The sequence below is a fragment of the Oncorhynchus clarkii genome, chromosome 12 (assembly GCF_045791955.1).
Source record: "Oncorhynchus clarkii lewisi isolate Uvic-CL-2024 chromosome 12, UVic_Ocla_1.0, whole genome shotgun sequence".
Taxonomy (NCBI): Eukaryota; Metazoa; Chordata; class Actinopteri; order Salmoniformes; family Salmonidae; genus Oncorhynchus; species Oncorhynchus clarkii.
Genome location: NC_092158.1, coordinates 93,648,210 through 93,662,246, shown reverse-complemented (window position 1 = coordinate 93,662,246; position 14,037 = coordinate 93,648,210). Strand labels below are relative to the sequence as shown.

At 51.6% G+C, this 14,037-nt stretch overlaps 1 protein-coding gene across 2 annotated transcripts in view; it reads left to right on the top strand.

The window, feature by feature from the left end:
- Positions 1–14,037, top strand: part of LOC139422374 (E3 ubiquitin-protein ligase TRAF7) — a 55,870-nt gene that overhangs the window by 24,042 nt on the left and 17,791 nt on the right. For both annotated transcript variants that reach the window (XM_071173577.1, XM_071173578.1), the window contains 3 exons: positions 187–303; positions 11,146–11,268; positions 13,188–13,307. In XM_071173577.1, coding sequence (XP_071029678.1) covers positions 187–303; positions 11,146–11,268; positions 13,188–13,307 — 360 coding nt within the window. The remainder of the gene's footprint in view (positions 1–186; positions 304–11,145; positions 11,269–13,187; positions 13,308–14,037) is intronic.

The window sequence follows — 14,037 nt, the reverse complement described above, 5'->3', positions numbered from 1 at the left end:
CTCTCTCTCTCTCTCTCTCTCTCTCTCTCTCTCTCTCCTGTCTCTCTTTTCTCCTGTCTCTCTCTTCTCTCTCTCTGTCTGTCTCCTCTCTCTCTCTCTTCTGTCTCTATGTCTCTCTCTCTCCCCTGTCTCTCTCTCTCCCTTGTCTCTCTCTCTCTCCCCTGACTCTCTCTGTGTGTTATGTAGGTGTGGGACGTCCAGACCCTGCAGAAGGTGAACACAATCCGTGCCCATGACAACCCGGTGTGTACGCTGGTGTCCTCCCACAGCATGCTGTTCAGCGGATCCCTCAAGGCCATCAAGGTAGAGCCAAAGACCGTTTTTAAAAATAGAGGCCGAGAAGCTGCTTCCTTCACTTTCCTGGTGTCAGTAGAGACAGATGTGGAGAGAAACGGTTCCTCTCTTTCCTGGTGTCAGTAGAGACAGAGATGTGGAGAGAGGCGGTTCCTCTCTTTCCTGGTGTCAGGAGAGACAGAGAGAGACGGTTCCTCTCTTTCCTGGTGTCAGTAGAGACAGAGAGAGACGGTTCCTCTCTTTCCTGGTGTCAGTAGAGACAGAGATGTGGATAGAGACGGTTCCTCTCTTTCCTGGTGTCAGTAGAGACAGAGATGTGGAGAGAGACGGTTCCTCTCTTTCCTGGTGTCAGGAGAGACAGAGATGTGGAGAGAGACGGTTCCTCTCTTTCCTGGTGTCAGTAGAGACAGAGATGTGGAGAGAGACGGTTCCTCTCTTTCCTGGTGTCAGGATGTGGAGAGAGACGGTTCCTCTCTTTCCTGGTGTCAGTAGAGACAGAGTGGTGATTGGTTTAAATCCACTGACATCATTCAGCTGTAATTATCCAATGCGGTGTGTCCGTACGCTGTGATCTGCAAGGTAAAGAATGAAATAGATGGGGATCAATACAGCGCCCCGTTATCTGAGGTTAAGGCACATTCATTATTAATAATGAGCAGGAGAAACAACAAGTCTTTTTTTAATGCCCCGGGTGAAAAAATAATCTTGACACTCAGTAACTGTTTGTGTCACCTTTTAGCAGCAATGACTCCAACCAACCACTTCCTGTAGTTGTTGACCAACCAACCACTTCCTGTAGTTGTTGACCAACCAACCACTTCCTGTAGTTGTTGACCAACCAACCACTTCCTGTAGTTGTTGACCAACCAACCACTTCCTGTAGCTGTTGACCAACCAACCACTTCCTGTAGCTGTTGACCAACCAACCACTTCCTGTAGCTGTTGACCAACCAACCACTTCCTGTAGCTGTTGACCAACCAACCACTTCCTGTAGCTGTTGACCAACCAACCACTTCCTGTAGCTGTTGACCAACCAACCACTTCCTGTAGCTGTTGACCAACCAACCACTTCCTGTAGCTGTTGACCAACCAACCACTTCCTGTAGCTGTTGACCAACCAACCACTTCCTGTAGCTGTTGACCAACCAACCACTTCCTGTAGCTGTTGACCAGTCTCCCACTTCCTGTAGTTGTTGACCAGTCTCTCACGTCGCTGTGGAGGAATTGTGAAATGTAACTGTTAATTTCAGGTCCTGCTACGTCGTCTGTATCGAGGGACTGGTCTTTACCTCGGCCTTTCTAACACGTTGACATTGTGTTGATTTTTCAACCATTCTGATGGTGAGACTCTGGCTTGTGTGATTGTTTTTAATCGTCTCGCTGCACGACTCAGCTTGGGCTTCAGCTCACCGACGGATGGGTCTGACGTCGTCTCTGATACAGAACAGAATTCATGGCTCCTTCGTTTAAGGCGACTGGTCGTCCTGAGGCAGCAGAGCCTCGCCCCAAACCATCACACTACCATCACACCACCACCACACCACTACCATCACTCCTCCACCATCACACTACCATCACACTACCATCACACTACCACTACCACACCACTACCATCACACCACTACCACACCACTACCATCACACCACTACCACACCACTACCATCACACCACTACCACACCACTACCATCACACCACTACCATCACACTACCATCACACCACTACCATCACACCACTACCATCACACCACTACCATCACACTACTACCATCACACTACCATCACACTACCATCACACCACTACCATCACACTACCATCACACCACTACCATCACACTACCACCACACCACTACCATCACACTACCATCACTCCTCCACCATCACACTACCATCACACCACTACCATCACACCACTACCATCACACTACCATCACACCACTACCATCACACTACCATCACACCACTACCACACCACTACCACACTACCACCATCACACCACTACCATCACACCACTACCACACCACTACCACACCACTACCACACCACTATCATCACACCACTATCATCACACCACTACCACAACACCACTACCACACCACTACCATCACACTACCATCACACCACTACCACACCACTACCACACCACTACCACACCACTATCATCACACCACTACCACAACACCACTACCACACCACTACCACACTACCACCATCACTACCATCACACCACTACCACACCACTACCATCACACCACTACCACACCACTACCATCACTCCTCCACCATCACACTACCATCACACCACTACCATCACACCACTATCATCACACCACTACCATCACACCACTACCATCACACCACTATCATCACACCACTACCATCAGACCACTACCATCACTCCACCACCATCACATTCTACCATCACACCACCACCATCACACCACCACCATCACACCACTACCATCACACCACTATCATCACACCACCACCATCACACCACCACCATCACACCACCACCATCACACCACCACCATCACACCACTACCATCACACCACTATCATCACACCACTACCATCACACCACTACCATCACACCACTACCATCACACCACTACCATCACACCACTACCATCACTCCACCACCATCACACCACCACCATCACACCACTACCATCACACCACTACCATCACACCACCACCATCACACCACTACCATCACACCATCACTCCACTACCATCACTCCGCTACCATCACTCCGCTACCATCACTCCGCTACCATCACTCCACTACCATCACTCCACTACCATCACTCCACTACCATCACACCACCACCACCATCACACCACCACCACCATCACACCACTACCATCACACCACTACCATCACTCCACCACCATCACACCACTACCATCACACTCTACCATCACACCACTACCATCACACCACCACCATCACTCCACTACCATCACTCCACTACCATCACTCCACTACCATCACTCCACTACCACCATCACACCACCACCATCACACCATCACCATCACACCACCACCATCACTCCACTACCATCACACCACCACCACCACCACTACCATCACACCACTACCACCATCACCACTACAATCACTCCACCACCCCACTACCATCACACCACCACTCCACTACCATCACACCACCACACCACTACCATCACACCAGCACCATCACACCACTACCATCACACCATCACTCCACTACCATCACTCCACTACCATCACTCCACTACCATCACTCCAATACCATCACACCACCACACCACCACCACCACCATCACCACTACAATCACTACACTACCATCACTACACTACCATCACACCACCACTACCATCACACCACCACCACTACCATCACACCACCACCATCACACCACTACAATCACACCATCACTCCACTACCATCACTCCACTACCATCACTCCACTACCATCACTCCACTACCATCACTACACTACCATCACTACACTACCATCACACCACCACTACCATCACACCATCACTCCACTACCATCACTCCACTACCATCACACCATCACTACCATCACACCACCACTACCATCACACCACCACTACCATCACACCACCACCACTACCATCACACCACCACCATCACACCACCACCATCACACCACCACCATCACACCACTACCATCACACCATCACTCCACTACCATCACTCCACTACCATCACCACTACCATCACACCACCACCATCACACCACTACCATCACACCATCACTCCACTACCATCACTCCGCTACCATCACTCCGCTACCATCACTCCACTACCATCACACCACCACCACCATCACACCACCACCACCATCACACCACTACCATCACACCACTACCATCACACCACTACCATCACACCACTACCATCACACCACCACCACACCACTACCATCACTCCTCCACCATCACACTACCATCACACTACCATCACACTACCACTACCACACCACTACCATCACACCACTACCACACCACTACCATCACACCACTACCACACCACTACCATCACACCACTACCACACCACTACCATCACACCACTACCATCACACTACCATCACACCACTACCATCACACTACCATCACACCACTACCATCACACCACTACCATCACACTACTACCATCACACTACCATCACACTACCATCACACCACTACCATCACACTACCATCACACCACTACCATCACACTACCACCACACCACTACCATCACACTACCATCACTCCTCCACCATCACACTACCATCACACCACTACCATCACACCACTACCATCACACTACCATCACACCACTACCATCACACTACCATCACACCACTACCACACCACTACCACACTACCACCATCACACCACTACCATCACACCACTACCACACCACTACCACACCACTACCACACCACTACCACACCACTATCATCACACCACTATCATCACACCACTACCACAACACCACTACCACACCACTACCATCACACTACCATCACACCACTACCACACCACTACCACACCACTATCATCACACCACTATCATCACACCACTACCACAACACCACTACCACACCACTACCACACTACCACCATCACTACCATCACACCACTACCACACCACTACCATCACACCACTACCACACCACTACCATCACACCACTACCATCACACCACTATCATCACACCACTACCATCACACCACTACCATCACACCACTATCATCACACCACTACCATCAGACCACTACCATCACTCCACCACCATCACATTCTACCATCACACCACCACCATCACACCACTACCATCACACCCCTATCATCACACCACCACCATCACACCACCACCATCACACCACCACCATCACACCACCACCATCACACCACCACCATCACACCACCACCATCACACCACTACCATCACACCACTATCATCACACCACCACCATCACACCACCACCATCACACCACTACCATCACACCACTACCATCACACCACTACCATCACACCACTACCATCACACCACTACCATCACTCCACCACCATCACACCACTACCATCACACCACTACCATCACACCACTACCATCACACCACCACCATCACACCACCACCATCACACCATCACTCCACTACCATCACTCCGCTACCATCACTCCGCTACCATCACTCCACTACCATCACTCCACTACCATCACTCCACTACCATCACACCACCACCACCATCACACCACTACCATCACACCACTACCATCACACCACTACCATCACACCACTACCATCACTCCACCACCATCACACCACTACCATCACACTCTACCATCACACCACTACCATCACTCCACTACCATCACACCACTACCATCACTCCACTACCATCACTCCACTACCATCACTCCACTACCACCATCACACCACCACCATCACCATCACACCACCACCATCACTCCACTACCATCACACCACCACCACCACCACTACCATCACACCACTACCACCATCACCACTACAATCACTCCACCACCCCACTACCATCACACCACCACTCCACTACCATCACACCACCACACCACTACCATCACACCAGCACCATCACACCACTACCATCACACCAACACTCCACTACCATCACTCCACTACCATCACTCCACTACCATCACTCCAATACCATCACACCACCACACCACCACCACCACCATCACCACTACAATCACTACACTACCATCACTACACTACCATCACACCACCACTACCATCACACCACCACCACTACCATCACACCACCACCATCACACCACCACCATCACACCACTACAATCACACCATCACTCCACTACCATCACTCCACTACCATCACTCCACTACCATCACTACACTACCATCACTACACTACCATCACACCACCACTACCATCACACCATCACTCCACTACCATCACTCCACTACCATCACACCATCACTACCATCACTACACTACCATCACACCACCACTACCATCACACCACCACCACTACCATCACACCACCACCATCACACCACCATCACACCACTACCATCACACCATCACTCCACTACCATCACTCCACTACCATCACCACTACCATCACACCACCACCATCACACCACTACCATCACACCATCACTCCACTACCATCACTCCGCTACCATCACTCCGCTACCATCACTCCACTACCATCACTCCACTACCATCACTCCACTACCATCACACCACCACCATCACACCACCACCATCACACCACCATCATCACACCACCACCATCACTCCACTACCATCACACCACCATCACACCACCACTACCATCACACCACTACCATCACTCCACTACCATCACTCCACTACCATCACTCCACTACCATCACTCCACTACCATCACTACACTACCATCACACCACCACTACCATCACACCACTACCATCACTCCACTACCATCACACCACTACCATCACTCCACTACCATCACACCACCACCATCACACCACTACCATCACACCACTACCATCACACCACTACCATCACTCCACTACCATCACTCCACTACCATCACTCCACTACCATCACACCATCACTCCACTACCATCACTCCACTACCATCACACCACCATCATCACACCACTACCATCACTCCACTACCACCACCACCATCACACCACCATCACACCACCACCATCACACCACTACCATCACACCACTACCATCACACCACTACCATCACACCACTACCATCACACCACTACCATCACACCACCACCATCACACCACCATCATCACACCACCATCATCACACCACCATCATCACACCACCACCATCACACCACTACCATCACTCCACTACCATCACACCACCACCACCACCATCACACCACCACCACCATCATCACACCACCACCACCATCACACCACCACTACCATCACACCACCACTACCATCACACCACTACCATCACACCACTACCATCACACCACCATCATACCACCACCATCACACCACCACCATCACACCACTACCATCACACCACCATCATCACACCACCACCGTCACACCACCACTACCATCACACCACCACTACCATCACACCACCATCATCACACCACTATCATCACACCACTATCATCACACCACTACCATCACACCACCACCATCACACCACCACCACCATCACACCACTACCATCACACCACTACCATCACACCACCACCATCACACCACCACCATCACACCACCATCATCACACCACCACCATCCCACCACCATCACTCCACCACCATCACACCACCACCATCACTCCACTACCATCACTCCACTACCATCACTACACTACCATCACTCCACTACCATCACTCCACTACCATCACTCCACTACCATCACTCCACTACCATCACTCCACTACCATCAACACCACCACCATCACTCCACTACCATCACTCCACTACCATCACACCACCACCACCACCATCACACCACCACCACCATCATCACACCACCACCACCATCACACCACCACTACCATCACACCACCACTACCATCACACCACTACCATCACACCACTACCATCACACCACCATCATACCACCACCATCACACCACCACCATCACACCACTACCATCACACCACCATCATCACACCACCACCGTCACACCACCACTACCATCACACCACCACCATCATCACACCACTATCATCACACCACTATCATCACACCACTACCATCACACCACCACCATCACACCACCACCACCATCACACCACTACCATCACACCACTACCATCACACCACCACCATCACACCACCACCATCACACCACCATCATCACACCACCACCATCCCACCACCATCACTCCACTACCATCACACCACCACCATCACTCCACTACCATCACTCCACTACCATCACTACACTACCATCACTACACTACCATCACTCCACTACCATCACTCCACTACCATCACACCACCATCAACACCACCACCATCACTCCACTACCATCACTCCACTACCATCACTCCACTACCATCACTCCATTACCATCACACCACTACCATCACACCACTACCATCACACCATCACCACTACCATCACACCACCACCATTACACCACTACCATCACACCATCACTCCACTACCATCACTCCACTACCATCACTCCACTACCATCACACCACTACCATCACACCACTATCATCACACCACCATCATCACTCCACCATCACACCACTACCATCACACCACCACCATCACACCACTACCATCACACCACTACCATCACACCACTACCATCACACCACCACTACCATCACACCACCACCATCACACCACTACCATCACACCACCACCATCACTCCACTACCATCACACCACTACCATCACACCATCACTCCACTACCATCACTCCACTACCATCACACCACTACCATCACTCCACTACCATCACACCACTACCATCACACCACTACCATCACACCACTACCATCACACCACTACCATCACACCACCATCATCACACCACCATCATCACACCACCATCATCACACCACCGTCATCACACCACCATCATCACACCACCATCATCACACCACCACCATCACACCACCACCATCATCACACCACCATCATCACACCACCACCATCACACCACTACCATCACACCACCACCATCACACCACCACCATCACACCACCATCATCACACCACCATCACACCACCACCATCACACCACCACCATCACACCACCACCATCACACCACCACCATCACACCACCACCATCACACCACCACCATCACACCACCACCATCACTCCACCACCATCACTCCACCACCATCACACCACTACCATCACTCCACTACCATCACTCCACTACCATCACACCACCATTATCACACCACCATTATCACACCACCATCATCACACCACCACCATCACACCACCATCACACCATCACACCACCACCATCACACCACCACCATCACACCACCACCACCACACCACTACCATCACACCACCATCATCACACCACCACCATCACACCACTACCATCACACCACTACCATCACACCACCATCATCACACCACTACCATCACACCACTACCATCACTCCACTACCATCACTACACTACCATCACACCACCACCACCATCACACCACCACCATCACTCCACCATCATCACACCACTACCATCACACCACTACCATCACACCACTACCATCACACCACCATCATCACACCACTACCATCACACCATCACCATCACACCACTACCATCACACCACCACCTTGCTGACCGTTGGGTACGAGGTCCTTACTGTGGAATACAGCTTTAACCTTTAACCCCAGACCTCCTCTTCCTGTACAGTACCAGTCTGACCTGTTTAACCTTTAACCCCAGACCTCCTCTTCCTGTACAGTACCAGTCTGACCTGTTTAACCTTTAACCCCAGACCTCCTCTTCCTGTACAGTACCAGTCTGACCTGTTTAACCTTTAACCCCAGACCTCCTCTTCCTGTACAGCACCAGTCTGACCTGTTTAACCTTTAACCCCAGACCTCCTCTTCCTGTACAGCACCAGTCTGACCTGTTTAACCTTTAACCCCAGACCTCCTCTTCCTGTACAGCACCAGTCTGACCTGTTTAACCTTTAACCCCAGACCTCCTCTTCCTGTACAGCACCAGTCTGACCTGTTCAACCTTTAACCCCAGACCTCCTCTTCCTGTACAGCACCAGTCTGACCTGTTTAACCTTTAACCCCAGACCTCCTCTTCCTGTACAGCACCAGTCCGACCTGTTTAACCTTTAACCCCAGACCTCCTCTTCCTGTACAGCACCAGTCTGACCTGTTTAACCTTTAACCCCAGACCTCCTCTTCCTGTACAGCACCAGTCTGACCTGTTTAACCTTTAACCCCAGACCTCCTCTTCCTGTACAGCACCAGTCTGACCTGTTTAACCTTTAACCCCAGACCTCCTCTTCCTGTACAGCACCAGTCTGACCTGTTTAACCTTTAACCCCAGACCTCCTCTTCCTGTACAGCACCAGTCTGACCTGTTTAACCTTTAACCCCAGACCTCCTCTTCCTGTACAGCACCAGTCTGACCTGTTTAACCTTTAACCCCAGACCTCCTCTTCCTGTACAGCACCAGTCTGACCTGTTTAACCTTTAACCCCAGACCTCCTCTTCCTGTACAGCACCAGTCTGACCTGTTTAACCTTTAACCCCAGACCTCCTCTTCCTGTACAGCACCTCGGGTCTTCTGATGTGGCTTTTCTACTGAGACGAGAGGACAGACAGAATCACAGAGAGAGAGAGTGAGGGAGAGAGAGTGAGGGAGAGAGTGAGAGACTTGTCAGGGAACTGGGACAGACGGAGGGAGGAATGATCTCACTATTGAAAGGGATTTTCCCTCTTCCACAACTCTGTCTTTCCCTGAAGTGTTTCAATGACATCATCTGCTGTTAACGCCTGATGACTTTCTAACTGTGTGTGTGTGTGTGTGTAATAATACTGCCCTGCTCTAAATGTGTGGTTCTCACCGATCTGTCTGTTAGCTAATCTCTTTTTTTTTCTCGCTCCCTCTCTGTCCTCTATCTTTTTCCCCTTCATCTCTCCCTCTTCTCCTCCCCTCTTGTCTCCCTCCCTCCCTCCCTCCCTCCCTCCCTCCCTCCCTCCCTCTCCCCTCTATATTTTTCCCCTTCATCTCTCCCTCTTCTCCTCCCCTCTTCTCTCCTCCTCCCCTCTTGTCTCCCTCCCTCCCTCTCCCCTCTTCTCTCCCCCTCCCCTCTTGTCTCCCTCCAGGTGTGGGACATAGTGGGGACAGAGTTGAAGCTGAAGAAGGAGTTAACAGGACTGAACCACTGGGTTCGTGCTCTGGTGGCCTCTCAGAACCACCTCTACAGTGGATCATACCAGACCATCAAGGTAGGAGGACAGGAAGTGTGTGTGTGTGTGTGTCATCATAGTTAAAGCATGGGGATGTGTGGTTGTACTTGGCTACGTTACTAAATATAGAAACACAGGAACTCGGTGTGATTGTTCTCCTCTGCTGCCTCACTGTTCTGGGTGGAGGGAGAGAGAGAGAGAGAGAGAGACAGAGGGAGGGAGGGTGTGACTGTTCTCCTCTGCTGCCTCACTGTTTTGGGTGGAGGGAGAGAGGGAGAGAGAGGGAGAGAGAGAGACGTAGGGTGTGACTGTGACTGTTCTCCTCTGGTGCTTCACTGTTCTGTGTGGAGGGAGAGACTAATGAAGACTCAGGGGAGGGAGAGAGACAGAGGGGTGGAAACAAGAGAGAGGGAGACAGAGGAGAGGAAGCTGGAGGTGTGTTCATGAGGGACACGTTGTGAAGTCTGTCTGTCTGTAAAACAAGTGTGGAGGCCAGACAATACTGGCAACATTCTCTCACATCTTTCTTTGTCCCTCTTCTTCTCTCTCTTCTCCTCTCTCTTCTCCATCCCTCTCTTCTTCTCTCTTCTCTTCCTCTCTTCCTCTCTTCTCTTCCTCTCTTCTCCTCTCTCTTCTCCATCCCTCTCTTCTCCTCTCTCTTCTCCATCCCTCTCTTCTCTCTCCTCCTCTCTTCTCTTCCTCTCTTCTCCTCTCTTCTCCATCCCTCTCTTCTCTCTCTTCTCCTCTCTTCTCTTCCTCTCTTCTCCATCCCTCTCTTCTCCATCCCTCTCTTCTCTCTTCTCCTCTCTTCTCTTCCTCTCTTCTCCATCCCTCTCTTCTCCATCCCTCTCTTGCTCTCACACCTCTGTCCCTCCCCCCTTTCTCTCCTTTCCCCATCTCTCCACCACATCATGGCATGTTTTGGAGGAGCTCTCTGATTGGTGGAGCATGTGAACATTCCACCATTGCTATGGGGATGGAAGTTGATGACTTGCAGCTGTGGTTTCTGTCTTTCTACAGCTGATAAGAGAATCTGTCTGTCTATTTATTTGTGTTCTCTGGCTTCAGTGAATAACAATTCTAGACTTAATAAAACTGTCCTCTCTCCTCCCCCTACTCTCCTCTCTCCTCCCCCTACCTCCTCTCTCCTCTCTCCTCCCCCTACCTCCTCTCTCCTCCCCCTACCTCCTCTCTCCTCCCCCTACTCTCCTCTCTCCTCTCTCCTCCCCCTACTCTCCTCTCTCCTCCCCCTACCCTCCTCTCTCCTCTCTCCTCCCCATACCTCCTCTCTCCTCTCTCCTCCCCCTACCTCCTCTCTCCTCTCTCCTCCCCCTACCTCCTCTCCCCTCCCCCTACTCTCCTCTCTCCTCCCCCTACTCTCCTCTCTCCTCCCCGTACCTCCTCTCTCTCCTTTCTCCTCCCCCTACCCTCCTCTCTCCTCCCCCTACCCTCCTGTCTCCTCCCCCTACCCTCCTCTCTCCTTCCCCTACCCTCCTCTCTCCTCCCCCTCCTCTCTCCTCCCTCTCCTCTCTTCTCCCCTCTCTCCTCCCCCTACCCTCCTCTCTCCTCCCCCTACCCTCCTCTCTCCTACCCTCCTCTCTCTTTTCTCCTCCCCAACCATCTTCTCTCCTACCATCCTCTCTCCTCCCCCTACCCTCCTCTCTCCTCCCCCTCCCCCCTCTCCTACCCTCCTCTCTCCTCACCCTACCCTCATCTCTCCTCCCCCAACCCTCCTCTCTCCTCCCCCAACCCTCCTCTCTCCTCCCCCAACCCTCCTCTCTCCTCCCCCAACCCTCCTCTCTCCTCCCCCAACCCTCCTCTCTCCTCCCCCAATCCTCCTCTCTCCTACCCTCCTCTCTCCTCCCTCTCCTCCCCTCCCACCTCCTCCCCCGTTCTCTCTCCTCCCTCTCCCCCTCCTCTCTCCTCCCTCTCCCCCTCCTCCTCTCCCCGGTCATCAGATCTGGGACATCCGTTCCCTGGACTGTGTTCATGTCCTCCAGACCAGTGGGGGCAGTGTCTATTCCATCGCTGTCACCAACCATCACATCGTCTGTGGCACCTACGAGAACCTTATACACGTAAGACACGCACGCACGCACGCACGCACGCACGCACACACACACACACACAGAGATACATATATCCTCAAGGGGACATGATTTATACCGTCTTCATGGGGACATGATTTATACCGTCTTCATGGGGACATGATTTATACCGTCTTCATGGGGACATGATTTATACCGTCTTAATGGGGACATGATTTAGACGGTCCTCAAGGGGACATGATTTATACCGTCTTCAAGGGGACATGATTTAGACGGTCCTCAAGGGGACATGATTTATACCGTCTTCAATGGGACATGATTTATACCGTCTTCAAGGGGACATGATTTAGACTGTCCTCAAGGGGACATGATTTATACCGTCCTCAAGGGGACATGATTTATAACGTCCTCAAGGGGACATGATTTATAACGTCCTCAAGGGGACATGATTTAGACCGTCCTCAAGGGGACATGATTTAGATCGTCCTCAAGGGGACATGATTTAGACTGTCCTTAAGGGGACATGATTTAGGCCGTCCTCAAGGGGACATGATTTAGGCCGTCCTCAAGGGGACATGATTTAGCATCGGTTTGGACATGAGGCTGTAGCCAATACCCAGGTCAGCATCGGGTTGGACATGAGGCTGTCAGCATCGGGTTGGACATGAGGCTGTCAGCATCGGGTTGGACATGGGGCTGTCAGCATCGGGTTGGACATGGGGCTGTCAGCATCGGGTTGGACATGGGGCTGTCAGCATCG